General features: G+C 37.5%; 1 protein-coding gene across 1 annotated transcript in view; it reads left to right on the top strand.

Annotated features, from left to right (window-relative positions):
* The window catches only part of LOC146132139 (myoferlin-like), a 53,872-nt gene extending 41,770 nt beyond the window's left edge, over positions 1 to 12,102 (top strand). Inside the window, exons 40-53 of the mRNA XM_083397540.1 lie at positions 37 to 141; positions 805 to 933; positions 1,590 to 1,679; positions 2,310 to 2,467; positions 3,015 to 3,185; positions 4,411 to 4,567; positions 5,277 to 5,405; positions 6,283 to 6,371; positions 6,784 to 6,930; positions 7,188 to 7,378; positions 7,912 to 8,096; positions 8,826 to 8,935; positions 9,547 to 9,694; positions 11,936 to 12,102. Of these exons, the coding sequence (XP_083253666.1) occupies positions 37 to 141; positions 805 to 933; positions 1,590 to 1,679; positions 2,310 to 2,467; positions 3,015 to 3,185; positions 4,411 to 4,567; positions 5,277 to 5,405; positions 6,283 to 6,371; positions 6,784 to 6,930; positions 7,188 to 7,378; positions 7,912 to 8,096; positions 8,826 to 8,935; positions 9,547 to 9,694; positions 11,936 to 11,962 (1,836 nt within the window). The 3' untranslated portion in view covers positions 11,963 to 12,102. The remainder of the gene's footprint in view (positions 1 to 36; positions 142 to 804; positions 934 to 1,589; positions 1,680 to 2,309; positions 2,468 to 3,014; positions 3,186 to 4,410; positions 4,568 to 5,276; positions 5,406 to 6,282; positions 6,372 to 6,783; positions 6,931 to 7,187; positions 7,379 to 7,911; positions 8,097 to 8,825; positions 8,936 to 9,546; positions 9,695 to 11,935) is intronic.
* Positions 12,103 to 18,484: the final 6,382 nt, after the last annotated feature.

Consider the following 18,484-nt stretch of genomic DNA (forward strand, 5'->3'; position numbering starts at 1 on the left):
TTCGTTAACTTACACTTCTTATGTTGAAACGTTCAGGGTCCACGAGAAGACGAGATCGACTGGTGGTCCAAGTTTTACGCCTCCAGCGGTGAAACGAAAATGAGCGGGGTCTATCTTGACACGGGAATGGATCTTGTCAAGGTAACTATTTTCGGCACACTAACGTTTGTGTAGGATTGGCGACCCGCTACGATCGGAGCGGTTCGTATACATTCTGTGTTCCACTTTTGTCGTGTGATTGTATATACGCACGATAGATATGGCGAAGTTAAAGTTTATAAATAAGCGTTCCGGCCGATCCGTTTCTTGTAAGCATCTTCCCCAAACTCGTCAGCTATCTATCGAGGAACTGTTTGAAATTGTATAATTATGGAATGTTTATGACACAAAGATTTTAGTAAAAACAACACCCAAAACACATTACTGGATTTTAGTTTAAACCATATGCGTTTTTCCGCCAATAAAATGAAACATGACTCCAAGCCAACCGTTCTCCACACAACCTTAATAACATGTATTTTGCGTATTACACGTAAAATATATATACGCAATGTTGACTGATTTTAAGCCGGACATTTTAGATGCGTTATTCATAGTTTAAAAATGTGTGATTATGGCAAACAAAAATAATGCAATAATTTCGCATGAACAACACACTTGACAATCCCCATATACATAAATGTTCGCACATATAGCTTCAGTAGCGAAAACACAGTGAATATGTTAGGTCATATCCTCCAAAAGGCGATAGCTTGCGCTATTTTACTACAATTTTAATTCTAAACGCGATTTTGTCTTTCGCAGGTTTACAAGACCGAGCTGGAAAAATCCGAGAATTTCCGCCACTTCAGCGACTTCATTCAAACTTTTCGACTTTCGCGCGGGAAAGCGACGGACGACGACGAAGAGCCGGAATTCGCTGGCGAGTTTAAGGTAAATTGTCATGGGTTAAACCAATCGCCATTAAAAGAGATATTGTAACTGTAGATTTTTCATTCCCTAAAAAGTCTTTTTAGTCATTGTTTAAACGACTATTTTTACCTGGGACTTTCTTTGATTGTCCTCTGCGGCCAATTGGTCCATCTGGTTTATATCAGTAGTTATAGTTATGTTTCATCTCTCATTGCTGTTTGGCACAGTGCGTGCCTAACTAAGGGAATTTTTTGTAAACGTATAAGTGTTTTTACGAGCTCTGCGTTCATTTCCATTTTGATAAAGTTGTTTCAGTTCGCCAATTAATAACATCCCTGTAATGAAGCTTTGGTATTGAAAGTAACACTACTCAAAACTAAAACCTTAAAAAATTAACAAACTGTGTGGTTTACTTCAGGTTACATAATTAGGACACCACGGCAAGATGTAAGTTCGTGATCTCACGTTTTGACGTAATTTTGTGCTGTCATTCTATGATTTTATGACGTCATCCCTGAAAAATTCATTCCACCGAACAAAAATCCTTGATCTGCGCCTGGGTTTAACGGTCGTTTTTTATTATTTCAGCATATACAGTAGCGTCAGCGCCGGATGGTGCTCTTTTAGGCCAGCCGCCAAATTTCCCAACCATTTATTTTTGCCAATATTGTTTACAGGGAACCTTTCGCATTTACCGGTTGCCCGCCTTAGACCACGAACCTTTGCCGCCAAAGTACTTCGACAACATTCACAGCACCGAAGCGGTGGTAAGTTTTTAAGTTTTTCGCGCATTTGTGTTCTCACATCTTTCTGAAACTTGATCTGCTACACAACAAAAAGGTTTCTTTGACGTTAGAAGGAAGCAAACAGGGACAAACTTTTATTGGGTTTAAACGTTTGACCTTATAGTTTTATTTCATTTGATTTATTTTTCTAAAAACAAGGACATGTCTGACTGCAAAAACTCCGATGTCGGGATTTTAGTTTAATAAAACGTATGTGTTTTCCTAATCTGACTAAATCTTTGGATATTATTTCCTAACTTACAAGTTTAACACATCACTAAAACGCAATTTTAACAATTTATTTTAGAGTAAAACTACAGGCTTATCACGAATAATGCAAATGAGTCACTATAAACCGACCTAAGTCCAAATCAAGTGATTTACAAAATACCTTTTAATTCTCTGTCCAAAAGTTATTTCCTTGAAGTCGTGAAAGATTTTGCCAAAATTAGGACGGCAAATGAAATCATTTTGAAACAATGCTGATTTTATTTAAAAGGTATTTAAAAACAGTAATTTCAGCGCACTTAGGTTACTCATCGGCCGGTCACTACGTTTTTTTTACACTGCTAAACATCATTTAACAGCGTTTTTCTATCATACCTTTCACAGGAAGTCAAAATTCGCGTTTACGTGTTGCGAGCATACGACCTGGCGCCCCAGGATTCGAACGGTTTGGCCGACCCCTACCTTAAGATCAAAGTGGGAAAGAAGCGCGCCGATGACCGGGAGCACTACATTCCAAATTCACTTGATCCTACCTTCGGAAAGTAAGGCACCTTTTTGTGTTTAGTAATTCTGCCAGAGGGTGCTTAATGTGGATCGCTTGTGTGGGTATCAGATCTTCCGTATTGTAGTGTACAGTGTGTTACTCGAGCAGATATTTTTCTGCTAAAAGCCAACCACAATGGACAATAAAAAAAAGATGTGGCACGTAATTCAGCATGTCTAAACCAAATATTTGAGAAATTTATTAGTGGGCAGTTCAGAATAGTCTTTATTTTAAGTAAACATATTTTTTATCTGTATTTCATTGTGTTAAATTAACGCTTAGGGAAATTAAAGACAAACAACGTTTTCGTCTCGATTTAAAACAGCATGAAATTAGAAATTTCCTCAGGATTATGACGTCATAACAATTACTTGATAATTATCTGTGAACAAAGCTTTGCTTTTCCGAATATCATATACTTAACGAACATTTTCGTGCCCAAACATTTTTTTTTCATTTTTTCGGTGTTTCCCCCAGTTCTCAATTTTCTCTGTAAATAATTTCTTCCCCGCATTTCGTAAATCCTCTTTTTCTGTCGATCTCAGGATGTTCGAGCTGGACGTGACTCTTCCGATGGAAAAGGACCTCCGCGTGGAAATCTTCGACTGGGACCTGATCGGCACAGACGATAAGATCGGCGAGACGATAATCGATCTCGAGAACCGATACCTGAGCTCGTTCCGGGCTTGGTGCGGCATGCCCGACTCATACTACACGTGAGAAATTCGTTTTGCGACTTTCGACAAAGTGTGGCGGTAACCTAGTCCTAGACATATAAAAATTAAAGATTGAGAGCAAAACAGGGCTAATTCTAGATTTAATATGATTCGGTAAAAATATAAAAGCCATAATCTTTGATAAAAGCGACATTTCGCAATTTACAGACGTTTCAGCAATAAGTCAAGCCATCATCAGTGTAAAAATCAAGTGATGTGATTCGGGTTTACCTAAATTATTATTTTGCCCAACGCATTTTTAGTTTGCTCAACAAAGAACTTTAATTGATAGTCATTGGTCAGAACGACTTAAATTCAAAAAGCACGATTTGTTTTGCGACTTTTGTCAAATGTGGCTTGCCATAAGCGGGAAACCTATAGAGAATTGATTGTCACAAACCAAATGGTTAGCTCTATGAGTGTGTTGGTGTAGATAAGCCAAAATCCATGTGTGTCAAAATTACCTAAAATCCTTTAAAAAACTAAACTAAGCAAGTCGGCCTACAGCACGTATAAAACACAGCAGAAAATGAAGTAGAGAAAAGCTGCAAATAGTTGAATAGATCCGGGGGCTCTGGTATTTTCTGATCCATGAGTTCCCAGTTCAATACAACCTGATTTCAGCAGCAAATTTCTTACGGTTTTACTTAGATTACCCAAAGGCGTAGGTGTAATTGCAAAAGAAAACGAATTATTTTTTGTATATAGTTACACGTTTAAATCGCGTGTTCACTGCTAACGGAATAATCACGAAATAAAACTTAACAGCGTCCGGAAGACCAAACTACATTTGTCCAATCGAAGGGATGACTATCTGATTTTACTTAGTTTTTCCGAAGGATTTTTTTAAATCGCTATTTTTTTTAACACCTCCATCCATAAGTAAGTAAGTAATGTTTATTTTTCGGTTGGCGCTGAAATTAATAAACACAAAGTAAGCTATGACAAGAAACAAATTGTTGCGCGATACGGCCGGAGCAGTGATGGGTCCGATGGACCTTCCAGTCAGCTGCACGGTACCAGCAGGTAAAGCGAAGGGCGTAAGCCATCATCGTTTTGTAGAACACAATGCGACTTTACAGAAACACCGTATATTGCACTGCAATTTCTCGCCCCCCGAAGCAGGCCTAATAAAGAACAAAAACCTTGACCAGTTTACATGGCAGGCCCGAAAACAGCAGCGGCAAATCGGAAGCCGGCCTTACGCATCCGTTTTTTTCCGCAGGTCTGGCCCGTGTCCGTGGCGCGACCAGAAGACGCCCAAAGAGTGGCTACTGGACAAGGCCACACGTGAGCACTGGGACGAGCCGGTGTGGAACGGCAACACTTGCGTGTACGTGGGCGGCAAGACCTACAGGCTCGACAAGTTTGAAGACGGCAAGGTAAAGGCGTTCGGCTGTTTTTGTTGCTGAAGGGCGCAGTGGTCAACGAACTACGGCCTATGTTTTCAATGAAGATAAAATACAGATGAAATGTTATGGGATGCCATTCAACACTAAATTTTAATGCAGAATTAAAGTGAAGTATTACATCATAACACTCGGTTTATGTATTTTGTTTAACGCTGTCATTTTATCTTCATTTAACGATAATAATTAATTAAGGTACGCAATCATTAAACTTTACAGATATCGGGAGCTTGATAAAAAAGTATGTTTGGTGACCTCTGCTGTAGGGTTAGGCCGGGCAATCTTAAGATTATATCCCCCCTGTTTGGGAGAAATTCGTGGAAGGTGTACTGGATAACCTTAACTTTCGCTGAGGTTTTGGCTCTTTGCAATTAAAAGTGAATGATAATATGTTTTGCCGCCTTTGGCTCTTATAGCGATGGTAAACAAATAAACTCAAGTCATTAGTTGGACCTGCAATCGAAATTACACAACGGTACAGGAATAACATAATTGTTGTACATGCTCTTTAATTGTCTTATGAATTAAACAGTCATAACCTTATACTAAAGTTCTACTCTAAAATCATTAATTTACCACCAGTGCCACCGGTTTAGATTGACGCTCCAACTGAAAGTATAGTCTCCTACTTAAACCGAGGCCCATAGTATATTGCCAAGCTGCAATAACTATTCGATTGCAGAAACCTTCTCCATACTGGGGACCTCCTGAAGAGCGACTGGCGCTGCATATTCTCAAGACCTTCCCACACGTGGCCGAACACGTCGAAACGAGGCCGCTCTACACCAACCTTCTGCCGGGAATCGAACAGGTGGGGGGCGAACGTTATAGTAATTCAAACGACGTTCGCTTATCGCAATTCGTAGCTCTTTCGCTAATAATCGTGTGAGAAATAATGCTGGTTTATTTTCTCAATAAATTAATTATCTGCCACATTGGTTTCAGCTTTTTTAAATGTAAAATAAATTATTAATTGTCAAAATAAAATCAAACTGTCTTAAACTACGGACATTATATGTATTTCCATTTTAGATTAGACAATATAAAATTCGCATATAGCTTTGAGCTGGGGTTGTTCAATGCTATACTTATTCTTCTATATAATTAATATTATTAGAATATTTTTAGTTACACACGATACAAAATTAACTATCGATAATAAATTGCTATTAGTTCTGCACGCTTATTATTTTCGAGATTCAATCTTTAATCGAGTGTCAGCTTTCGTAAGATTATATTACACATTAGAGATCGACCGATATCCCTTTTTCAGACCGATATGAATATGAAGATTTATTCGGTTTTTTCCAAGCGATACCCGATACAAATTTTTTATATTCCTAGCATATGGTAATAAATTAAATTAATATTAATTAAAGTCCAGATAGCATTTCAGTTTATCTAGCCTTATATTTATTTAACCCCTATCTTGCATATTAACATTGCATGATGTTAAACGAATTATTTTTTGGCAAAAACCTAATTAATTTGTTTTTTTGTTTTTTTTCAGGAAAAGCTATACCATATTTTATAACGAAATATCGGCAAAAATATCGACCGATGTTATCGGTAAACCTATATATCGGTCTATCGCTGTTACACATTCGTAACCATATTAAAAGTGAAAAATAAAACTAACTGCTTAATTCAGCCATTCAATCTCAAACAACGTGTTTTTTGGCGTGCAGGGCCGGGTGCAGATGTGGGTCGACATGTTTCCTAAGGAACACGGAGAACCTGGTGTACCGTTCAACATCGAGCCACGAAAACCCTCAAAGTAAGTCATCTGTGGGAAATATCTACAAGCAATGCTTTAAAGGAAATGTATAGGTTACTAGGTTTTTATGGCAATCGTTCACGTTTATCCATGTTATTGGTTTCTTTGTAATGTCGCTGTTAGTAAAAATGTTGTCAAATGATTACCGGTACTAAAGTGGTGCTTTTGAGTATTTTACTAGGAATTTCGGATGTTTTTGTTTATAAGAATAACAATTATATATAGTTTACTAGTCACCAACGTGTTACTGTGTTTTTGAGTAATGTAATAGTTAATTTTTTCCCCTAAATATTTAATTAAACGCAGCAAAATGCACACGATGTGTTAACGTACTTAACACGCCTAAGGAGTGCCACATGCAATCATGCATTAACAGTCGCCAACCTATGTATACTTGCTAATTGTTGTTCAGGTACTTTTGTCGCGTAATCATCTGGAACTGCAGTGACATTCCAATGATGGACACATCCATGTTGGGGGACCAGATGACTGACATCTACTTCAAGGGTTTCATTACCGGAATGGAGCATAAAAAGCAGAAGACAGACGTTCATTACAGGTGACATGAAAATTTATAAAAGATATGAAACTATGAAAATCTGACAATGCGACAATGCGACAATGCGACAATTGCGACAATGCGACAACGCGACAACGCGACAACACGACAACACGACAATATGAAATATTAAAAACAGCTGGTCAAAATACAGTTTTCCAACTGAATATTTATGTAAAGTGCCGCAAGCTACTAGATTACGAATTCATTTCCTATACCGTCTTCGCGTCCGTTGTACAACCTCGTATTTGCTGCAGATCGCTGGACGGGACGGGGATGTTCAACTGGCGCTTTATCTTTCCGTTCAACTACCTGCCGCAAGAAAGGCTGGTGCATATCGAGCGGAAGGAGCACCTCTGGAGCCTCGACAAGACCGTGACAAAGTTCCCTCCAGTTGCCAACATCCAAGTGTGGGACAACGACCTATTCGGACCCAACGAGTATATCAGTGAGTACCAACCCCGGCAAATACGCATTTTGAGCTTTTTCGCGGCAGCCTGAAAATAAAACACCTCTTTTACCTCCCAAAGTTCGTGAAGATGTCCAATTTTACGAATCGGTTTCCAAACTGAGATGTCTAACCTTGCAAGAAAGGAAATCTTCTTTAGTGTGAACAAAGTATTTTGACGTTTTCAGTGGTATTGGCTACCTAAATGAGGATTGAGAACTATTAAACGTTAATAAAGGACGGATCTGTGTTACAAAATTTAATATTTGTCCTACACTTTCCAAATGATAATTATGGGCGCTGACCAATTATTATTCATGCGAAAGCCCTAATTGTTTTTTGATAATTATATCGATATACTGACTTCTGATAGCACCGCTCCGCTCAAGCCAAGCTAAAGAAGACCCTCTAAAATTGACACGGTCTGTTAGAGACGACGCGCCGATGTTCATCTCGCGTATTGTTGCGCTTGCATAACCGCCCTGCTTTCAAAAAGGGTATTCGCATATTAACAGTCCACCCTCGCTTTCCAGGCGAAATCTCGCTGCCGCTGACCAACATGCCAAAGTGCTGCAAGTTTAAGCGCAGCTGCACGCTCGACAACGTGCCGGACGACCAGGGAAACTGCAGCGTCGACATCGTCAACCTCTTCGACCAGAAGCTGCTCAAGGGATGGTGGCCTCTTTACCGAATCGTGGACGGCGCGAAGGAACAGGCGGTATTTTGCAGTTTGGGATAACCAGATTGATTTCATAGTTATAATAAATTAAATTTGGATTTGTAGCAGTGTTTCGCAAACTGTGTGCCTTGAGGGATTGTTAAGTGGGTAGTGATGCTTTTGAAGTTTCTACGTCATTATAACTCATAATATTATGGCACTTACGTATTGGCTTATCTGGTAAACGGGTGATTGTTAATATACAACCGTGTTGTTTTGCATTGGTTTACCCTAATAAAAGTAAAAATTAATTGCAATTTTTAAAAGGCCTTAGATTTATTTTTCCGGGCACATTTTGTTTCTCGGTTGTCATTATGCTGTTCAAGGTGGCCGTTTTTAACAGCTTACGAGTATAAAGTCGTTTTTGCATTTTTTGCTAATACGCATTAGCGCTCACTAAAACAATTAAGTACTAACTGACGTCTGAATTTTTTACCTATAGATATTATACGAAAAGGCCTTAGCTTTACCGTTTTTTACGTTATTCTTTCAATACATAGCTAATTTGAGCTTATCATAAATAACAAGGCTTATACAAAACCGAATATAAATTAAGGACATGCATCTGCCTCTCATTGTTTCTTTCTGACATGTACGCTGTGAAGCGGATGAACCTGACCGGCATAATTAAAACGGTTTAATATTTGACCTTTTAAAACGGCCTCTGTCCAAGAGGTCTATTTACTTTGTTTGATATTAACATGACACCTACAATTTTGATGTGTCCAGGGAAAACTCGAGATGTCGATAGAGATTGTTTCCGAGGAAGAACACGAAGAAAAGCCGGCTGGTCCTGGTCGGGACGAACCCAACATGAACCCCAAGCTGGACAAACCAAAGTAGGCTACGCAAACCATTGCCACCCTTTTATTTTTGTTGGCCATCGGTTCCCACCCAGGGGTCCGTTAAAATGTTGCAGGGGTCCGCAAGTGCACTGGAAATTGAATTTTGTTTAATGTGAAGCAACAGTTCTTAAATCTAACTTGGAGTACGTAACTTTGAGTTTAGTTTTATTTCGCACACAATATTGCATTAAAGTTACATAAATAGGGTAGCAAAATGATTGCTTAGGATGAATGTTAAAAGAATCAATGGTCCGCAAGTTTAAAAGTGTTTTGAAAGGGCAATTGTTGGGAACCATTTACATTAGGAACTACTGCTTTATGTAGGCTTTAGCTACAGGTTTAGCCAATCGCGCCCACGTCAATAAGTGATATGCCTCACTGACGCAATTCTTCCACGCAATTCTTCAGGAGTAAAAAAAAACAGTTGTAAACTCTAATCGCTTATTTTAAATTAGTGCTAAATAAAGTACCCATTTCTTAACTTAAAGGAGTGTTGATTCCAGAAATACCTTTAGTGCTGTTTTTCGTCCCCTTTTCGACGGAAAACAGATTCCTATTTGATGATTCCGTAACTCCAACGTTAAAAAAAACTTTTTTCTAAACAGACGACCGGCCACCTCTTTTGCTTGGTTCAGTTCGCCGTTTAAGTCGCTGCGTTACATCATTTGGCGTAAGTACAAGTGGATCATTCTGGGCTTGCTGGCGGTCATACTCATCGTCGTCTTCTTTGTGCTTTTCTTCTACTCGTTCCCGGTAAGCTTTTTATTTGTTTGTTTAAGTATTGAAAACTATATAACCGGGTGTTGCTCATCCAGCAGTATTATATAATCAATCGACGTTTCGACGTCCTATACAGAACGCCTTCATCACCCGGTTATATATTATGCCGGACAGCAATAGCTTATTTCATTGAAAACTATTGTAAACTCAAAAGACTTCAGGTTAAGTCTCAGTCTAAGTCAATGTCATGCCACTCAAGTCTGATCATTGCATAAAAAATAAATTCGAAACTGTTAAAATTACAAGTTATTTCGCAATGTAAATACCGAAAGCTAAACATTTTCGGTAGAGAACTGCTCGTTAACTGGCCCATAAGTAATGTCAATTCTAGTTTTTTCTATAGATTTATATTTTTGCCGACTAAGTTATTAGTGTTTGTCAGGAGCAACAGGTAAAGTAAGTGCTTCTCTGTCGATTTATTATACCCCTTTGAATATATTTATTTCTTATTCACCTATAATTAATTAATTGTTTCAAATATCTTCTCAGCAGTTGTAAAATCTGAATAATATATATTTCTGAAAACATTTCTATTTCATTATTTCCTTATGATTAATTGTTTCAAATAACTTGCCAACAGCTCTCAAATGTGAATAAAATATATTTCCTAAAAATTGTATTTCACTATAGTTCCTTCTAATTGATTGTTTCAAATAGCTTGCCTACTTTTTTAAAATCTAAATTATTCTATTTCTGTAAATCTTGTTCGTTTTTAAACTTCCTCTCAAACACTTCTCTCTTTCGTGTAACCGAGACACAACTTCTTTCAAAAGGGTGCCATTGTTTCCAAAATCTGAGTGGTGATGAAAAGGTAAAGCATGCAACGTGAAATGTTGTAATACAAAATTGCCACCGAACGGTGTCCAATCTGAATGCCTTTTTGTACGGTCCTGCTTAATTTCGATCTATTGCGAAATAAGAGATTAAGTTTGGTGTTTGTATGTAACGTCGTCTTTAATTGGGCTGGGTGGCCACAAAACTGAAAATGCAGTTTTAAATCGCGACTGTTTTAATTTAATTTGGTTATTAGTTTGTTTATTTTGTTCTGATCAATTAATCAAGTATTTCGTTGTAAGGTGGTGATTATAACAATAACAATGTCCCCATACAGCAGCGGTTCCCAAACCGGGGTCCGCGGACCAACTGGGGTCCGTAAAGCATTTTCAAAGGGTCCGCGAAGAGAATTAGTCTTTAAGCTTTTCAACATTAGGCTTTAGCGAATGTTTGTAAACATTAGTCTATGTTTTAAACATTATCTGTCATTATGATTGTCTTATAGCTTAATTATTCGATCATATAGCGTGTTTTATGATGTCTCTTGTGACATTTATTGTGCTGTACTACCTGCTATCAGTGAATCTTTCGCATTAGTTAGAAAGTTACATTTGAAAGAATCATGACTGCACTAGTGTGCTACAAGAAACATTGGTCAACTGACCCTTGAATTTTTATAGGGCCGCGAAATTTCAAAATAATTGCAACGGGCCCGCCAAGCAAAATTTTTAGAAAAGTTTGGGAACCGCTGCGATATAGGATTCTTAATGTACCGGTAAACAAGGTTTGATTTGTATGCTTTTTAATTGCAGTCGGCGTTAGTTCAGCTTTTCACGTGAACGGTAAGATTAAAAGTCATCCATCTTCGATTCATATAAATTATAGAACAAGCATGAAAATTTCTCACTTTTTATTACACATTGTTTCATTGAATATCACCATTCACAGCATCATTTATTTGCCTGGTGCCCAATTTTAAAACGGTCAGCTCGTGGTTCAACTAAACTGGTAACAGTTCTGGATCCCGAGTATTGAATGGCGGCTAAACTTTTTTTCTGTTTAACTCGATATTTCAGCATTATTTTGTTTATGACCACTTTGAAAATATTTTTTTTCTAACTACGAAAGATAATGGTAAGTTTTATCAGATGTAGTGCACGTAAATACACTCAAAATATTTTTTTCTATTTTTCTGAACCCTGGTTATCAAATATATTTTTGAGCCTGTGGCGTAAGTAAAGCAACTATATTGTTAGTTTCTGGCTGCGTACAATAGGCCGACAAGGTACAGCGCTTTTTAGATGTACGCTATAGAATGGTGCAATGTTACGTCATCATGGCTGAAAAAGCTTACATTCTCCAATGTTGGCCCGTAGGTAGTTCACCAAGTATACCTTTCAAGTTTGTCGTTTTGCTGATTTTGTTACATTTCGATTGCAGGGCGCCCTAGTTAAGATGATGGTATAATTGGTAAGCCACGAGTGCTGTGGCCGCAAAAACTGCGGTAATTTTCCTCGAATTTTTAAAATTGTGGGGTTTCGCGTTTCTGGCAATCGAGAATCTCGTTGCAATACGGTTTCAACATTTGTTTTTAATTCCTTGGTTATGCTCGCATTTATATTCCTGAGTTCATGGCTTCGTATTTCGCGGCCTTTTTTTGTTTATATTATTGCTCATATACGTTTCATTGCATGGAGTGGAGTTCTTTCTGTTTATTCGTAATAACGTTTTTTGTTGATTGAACTACCACTTGAAAGATACTTCTCTGAAAGCTTTATATAGATAAATGTTATGTGGCCGATAACGGCGCCTAATTATAAATAAATTATTATTTATTAAGCCTGAATTTCTGAAAAAAAAACATATTTTCATAACGCAAAAACGTATTCGTGTTTTTCTGCAAATACCAACAAACATTGCAGTACGGACATTTTTAAAAATCATGTTTTTACAGTTAAACTGTTTAGATTTGGCGTTGCAAAACAAAGTTACACGGCTTCTTTTTAATTTAAGCAAACCATTGATTTTATAATTTAATTAAACCAGTCAATTGGTTTAAGGGCATACAGTTATATGTAACAGATAACAACATTTAACCAATTTGCACTTAATTAGTTCTACCTCATGACACACATACACCTTTTGGATTGCACTTAATATGCTTGGCTAATTTATTTGCTTGATGCAGAGAGAATTTTCCAAACTGCTGCTTGGAACAAAATCCTAATCACCATCCACGTTTGGCTGAAGCAAAGCGTCCGTCAAAATGCAGCCCTTTCGTGATTATGCTTTTTTGTAGATAAGTGTTAGTAATGTAGTGATGTGAACGGGGCCTTTGTTCTATTCGCTTATTTATAAATTAGAAAAGTAACTATATTGCAGAAATGTTTTTATTATAAATCTTGCTGATATTACTGTGCTACAATTTTTTTTTTTTTGGTTTTGCTAAAACTTTATGCCGTTGCTGCGATTTGTTTCCCAAATCCATTAAAAATTGCCAATTCTGAGACTAATCTTACTATCGCATTTCGTTAACTGCAGAAAAAGTACAGACGGTATATGTTTTAATGAATTCGGGCCAACCCTTAAGATGCCAGCGATTTTCTTTTTTCAATCACGAAATTCTGTTGATATTAAAAATCACAGCCTAAATTATGTTTTTGCAACACGTTTTTTGTGTAATATGCTCTATTTTGCACTGCTTGTGTATCCTGCCTATTTGCAGAAATTCACCTTGTATTATTGTTGCATTCGACTTTAATAAAACAATGTAGCCGCAATTTAAGGTATTTAAATGAATTGTAAAATGAAGAACAGTATTCTTCGATATTAAATGCTTTTAAAGAGAACTTGCCTAACAAATCTGACAAAATTTGACCTTTGAGCCGGAATTAATAGCCCTTATTTATGAAGGCAAACAGAGATGTCGTTTTGAAGTCAATTTCCTATTTCAATCGTAGAATATTCACGTTTCTATTTGAACTAAATACGTCAACGAGTAAGTTAAAGGTTGCACTTATTGACAGAAATCAGTACTTTGTTGCTTTAACAGTGGAAAGCAATGGAAAAAGTAAACGGAAACGCTTTTCAGTAAACGAATTGCTGCTAGTACGCCGTACCGTTAAAAAAGTATTTATTAAGCACCACGCTATATTACGCACCTTCGTTAATGTATTTAAACTAATACTTCAGTTGTATATTGGTGCACGACATCGAAAGATAACTCGGATTTTTTAGAGCTTACTTGTTTTAGATGTCCCGTTATGACGTCAGTTCGCGACGTCATCTATGAAGAATGTTCATCGTTCCGATGAGAAAGTTATTCTACTTTCACCTCTGGTACAATTCAACTGTTTTAAAAACAGAATTATGGAGTTGTTTTGAAAATACTTAGCAATGGCGTTCGAAATCGAAGCGCGCGCCCTCTGAAAACGAACAACGTTGTTTTTTGAGCTAATTGTTGCCTGAAGTGAAATGACAAACACCTCTAAAAGGTTTATTGCTGTTTCGGCCGTTTCCGAAGCAATTAACGCGACAAAAGCGGTGACACTATGCAGAAGTCTTGGTCTTTCGTGTTCTGTTAAATGTTTGTTTAAATTCAATCAAAACACTGGAGTAGATGTATTACCATTTACAGCACTCAATCAGTCTACTTGCCTCCCACTTGAGCTGGACCGAAAGGTATGTTCTTCGATTATAATTAAGGTAATTATTTTAAGAATTTATAGCTGATATAATTAGGCACTTTTTCGTTGAAAAGTTGAACTGGTAAAAAATGTTTGCAGTCTGCTTAAGTTCAGGTTGCAGGATATTGTGGTGCTAACAGTATAGTTCGATTTAAAGACTATATAGGCTATTAATTGTAAGTGTGTAAAAAGCATATGACGTTTTGAGTATTGACGTAGGAAGTTAGTTTTCTTTAGGCAATTGTATTTTATGTTTAATTCCCCAAAAGTAGCCTACAAGCACCGGAAACTGCAAAACGATTACCCATTTTCACACCTGCTTCCCAGTATACACTATTGCAATAAATCAGCTAAAACAAACGTCATTTTAAACTGCTTCTGGCACAAGTGTAGTTCATTGGTATATATTACATATTGTGCATTCTGTGTGCGTACAACGGTTCATACGCAACCCACTTATCCATATTGTTCGAACAGCGGAACGGTGATGATTTATTTATAATTATTTAAGGAACGAAAAGTCCGAGACGATTTTTAGCCTAACCTCAATTCTGTAAAGTTTTATAGCCGATTGGAAATTCAGCCGACTGAATGCTCTCTGTTAGAGCGTTTGGAAGACTTGGAGAAAGCTATTACTAATTAACCAATAATTGTTGGTGAATTTATTGTAAGTGAATACAATCCAAAGAGTGCCGAGTGGTTGTAATTGTTTCCTCTAGTTTAGTAAACAGTGTTTTGGAACCTGTTTACTTGCGGCATATTAGGTTTGACATTTTTGGCGGCACACCTAATGTTAAACATTCAAATACTATAACTTAAATGTAGATCTTCACAAAATAAGAAAATGGTCCACTCAATTTATTTAGGCCTTGAGGAGCGTTACATGCTCGGCTATGGGACAGTTTAATTCAACAAATTGACCAGAAGAAAAAATGCGTGAAGAAACGGCGCCGGTTAGCAATACAGCGAAATTATAACTATAAGCTCAACATATACAGATAAGATGCGTGCCCGGGGATTTCCCTGCTGTTTTTAGGGCGCAACGCAGCGGTGGGTCATCCTGATGTACTTGAAGGTTCCGACGCAGGGGTCGCCAAACTCTGAGTTACTCGCCGTCAGAGTGCACGAGTTCTTAGCATTGCATTCTTTTTTGATCTGGTCGGTCGAGGCCTCAGCGCGACAATCGGTCGTCTTAATTGGCCCTTTCTTACAACTGGAAAGCATGGTTGAATAAGTCAAATCGGAAAATTTGATTTCATAAAGTGCAATGTCGAACGAGAACCGAAAGTGTAATACGGGACTTGGTTTAAAAAGTTTTTAGACGTAGGCTACTTAAAGAGTTTTATCAAAAAAAACTCAAGGTATAAAGACATGTGTTTGGTTACGCACTCTTATAAATGACAAACAGTATAGGCTGTGGATTGATTGTTTTAGTAAGCTCATGCAAAGCGTGTTGTTACATTACAAAAGTTAAGTTTAGTAAGTACATATTAAGTTAATATTTCTTTGCCGTATTGTTAAGTTTATCTTTTAAACACAACAACTAACAAACACGGTTTTTATTTTTAAATCATGGTAATCTGAGCTTCGCGCACCTCAGGTCAAGTGTAAATCTGAACCAAAGTTATTTGACATGTATCAGTGTTTGCGGTCGTTCGAACGTCAACCTATATTTGGTTACATTTGAACTTAAATCCTTGACACTTACGTGTCCCCGTCGTCTCGGCCGTAAAAAGCATCCTCAATCTGAATGACACTTCCCTCAGCACATGTCACTGTGTCTGTCTCGTGCTCGCAAATGTCATTCTTTTCTGGAACTGTAAATAAAAAGTTAGTTTGGTTTCTGGAAGTGGTTGTTAGATTTGGTTTGCTGTCGGCTCTTTTTTGGCCAATAATGTAATACAAACCACTGATGAAAATTGTTTTTTTTTGTGTGTTCAATCTGTTTTCCACGCAAGTCTAGCGCGTGTTTTTACGTATATTGTTACCAGTTTTTCCACCTTTTAGTGTGAAAACGACATAAAACAACAGTCGAAGGTGAGGTTCGATTGTATTTCAGTCGAGGTAAAGTTATACGCACAAACTTTTTTTTAACTTTTATTTTAAAGGTGAAGCAATTGGTGCTGTTTATCGTACTAAAAGTTTATGTTTTTCGTACTTCAGTTTGTGTTTGAATCTGGACTAAAAAATATATTAGAAGCTAACATTATAATGCCCCTTTTCAAAGCTCATCCGCACGATAAAAAATCAGTGCTACATACAGTATAAGCATTTCTTCCAACCAGTTACCGAAGGCGCTGGTTTGTTTACCTGCTGGTTTGCAGTCTGGTGCATGATCTGGCCAATCGCAATATCGCCCAACAGGGTTGAAAACAAGTCCTTCCGAACACTCCATTTTGTACTCAACACCGTTACTGCACTGTTAGGAAAGTAGGTCGTTTTTGCATTGGATTATTCAACTGAAGAGCATTTTGTGTTTCAGTTACATTTGCATTAACGCTTGAAATTCACGGTTTGTAACATCTGAATCATTTGTGAGTTGGATTGGTTTCTTTAAGTTGAATGCACAGTAAGTTGAAAGTTTAACAATACTATTGTGGCGCGAAAATACTTATTCAGACCAACAATATTCACTTTAGGAAAAATTACATCAGCAACAAAACACCAAAGATGTATGCACTATTATATACTTATACAGATACATTGATAACATAGGATGTTTAACGCCTTTACTGATGGGAATAAATAAGGATCTTCCATTTTCACCATTTTTAAGGCACTGCAACACGTTAGATTTTATATTACAAAACGGTTGATAAATCATCCACCGTCATACTTTTGTTTAATAGCTAACATATACAAACCAAAAAGAATGTGGAGCAGTCATCTGGATTTGCGTAAGGAAGTCCATGATCTGGACAGCCACCTGAAAACCAAGGAATTTAGTGTGAAGTAAAGGCAAGTTTAAACCAGGGCTTCGGAATGTGTTAAAAATAACCCGAGTCTGATTCTTGAATCGTGTGTCCGACTCCGCAACCTTGGTTTAAACCCCGTCGATAATTTGCAGTGAACACCGTATATATAGTTCGCTCGCCGATTTACCAGAAATTAGGGATCAGAACATCAAGGCCACTCTGACATATTTCGACTGAACCAGTAAAGTTAGCGGCATCTCAGCAGTTAACAAAGAACAAAATATAGCCACGCCAGGGTTGGCGTAAATAAAACAAAGTTTAAAACGCCGATTTGTTTCAACACGAAAAAATGCTAACTGCTTTAAAGGCGCGCTGATGGACGCCCAAACCCTTGCTACCATTAGGAATCGAAGATAGTTTCTGACAGTATATGCTGTTATTGCGGTACTCGTAAAACAACGCTATTTATTTTGCTTTGGGGGTAACAAAAGCTACAACTTTTAGTCGCTCCTTACCGCCTGGGGTTGGGGTTGGGGGTGCCTCTGTAGTCGTTGTTGTCTCTGGGGCACCGCAGCCGGCTACGTTCGCGGGATAGTCACACTGGGTTTTGGCAGGGTTAAACGCTAGACCGGGCGGGCAATCCATTTGATACAGTAAGCCGTTCGAGCACTGCGTGAAAAATGGCCTTTTTACGGATTTTGTTTTGTAACAAAATAATACTGCAGGCGTGAGAGCAATTGGAATGGGTTCGCGCAACATATTGGTAATTCATTGCCTGATAAACTACAGTAGCCTACAGCAGTACTGATTGGATTAAGAATATTGTTGTGATTAAATTGAAACTGGTTGTTGTAACGCGATTTTCGTATGTTTTCTTGTTGACTGATAAACTTCATTAACCGAAACGCATAATTTTTACTGGGTTTCACTACCAAAAATCATTTAAAAGTTTGTGTCCGGTTAGTAGTATGTATGCGTTCTGATTGAAATAGGAGTAAATATTGTCATTGAATAAGTAGTACATTTTGTAACAGGATTTTTTCTTAATTGTTTCTTGTTAAATATATATTTTGGGCGTTTTATTATTTGAAAGGTGTCCGCAAGGTTAAAACGTTGAGAAGCAGTGCCCAACAGGCTTTAATTTTAGCACCCTTTCTTCGCCAAATAATGGCAGACTGGCAATAAACGCCTTTCGCAAATATCATTGTAGTAAACCATGGCGATAAATCGTAAAAAAACACTTTTACAAATTGAAAGATATGACGCAATATATAACATTTAAAATAATCTATGTTAAAAAAGTCCAACTATTGTCTCTTTTGTACCCTTATTTTTTCAACAAGGTAAAAAACTTACGAAGTTGATCTACGAATAGTGTGAAAATTAGA

The sequence above is a fragment of the Ascidiella aspersa genome, chromosome 9 (genome assembly GCF_963924565.1).
Source record: "Ascidiella aspersa chromosome 9, kaAscAspe10.2, whole genome shotgun sequence".
NCBI classification, from domain to species: Eukaryota; Metazoa; Chordata; class Ascidiacea; order Phlebobranchia; family Ascidiidae; genus Ascidiella; species Ascidiella aspersa.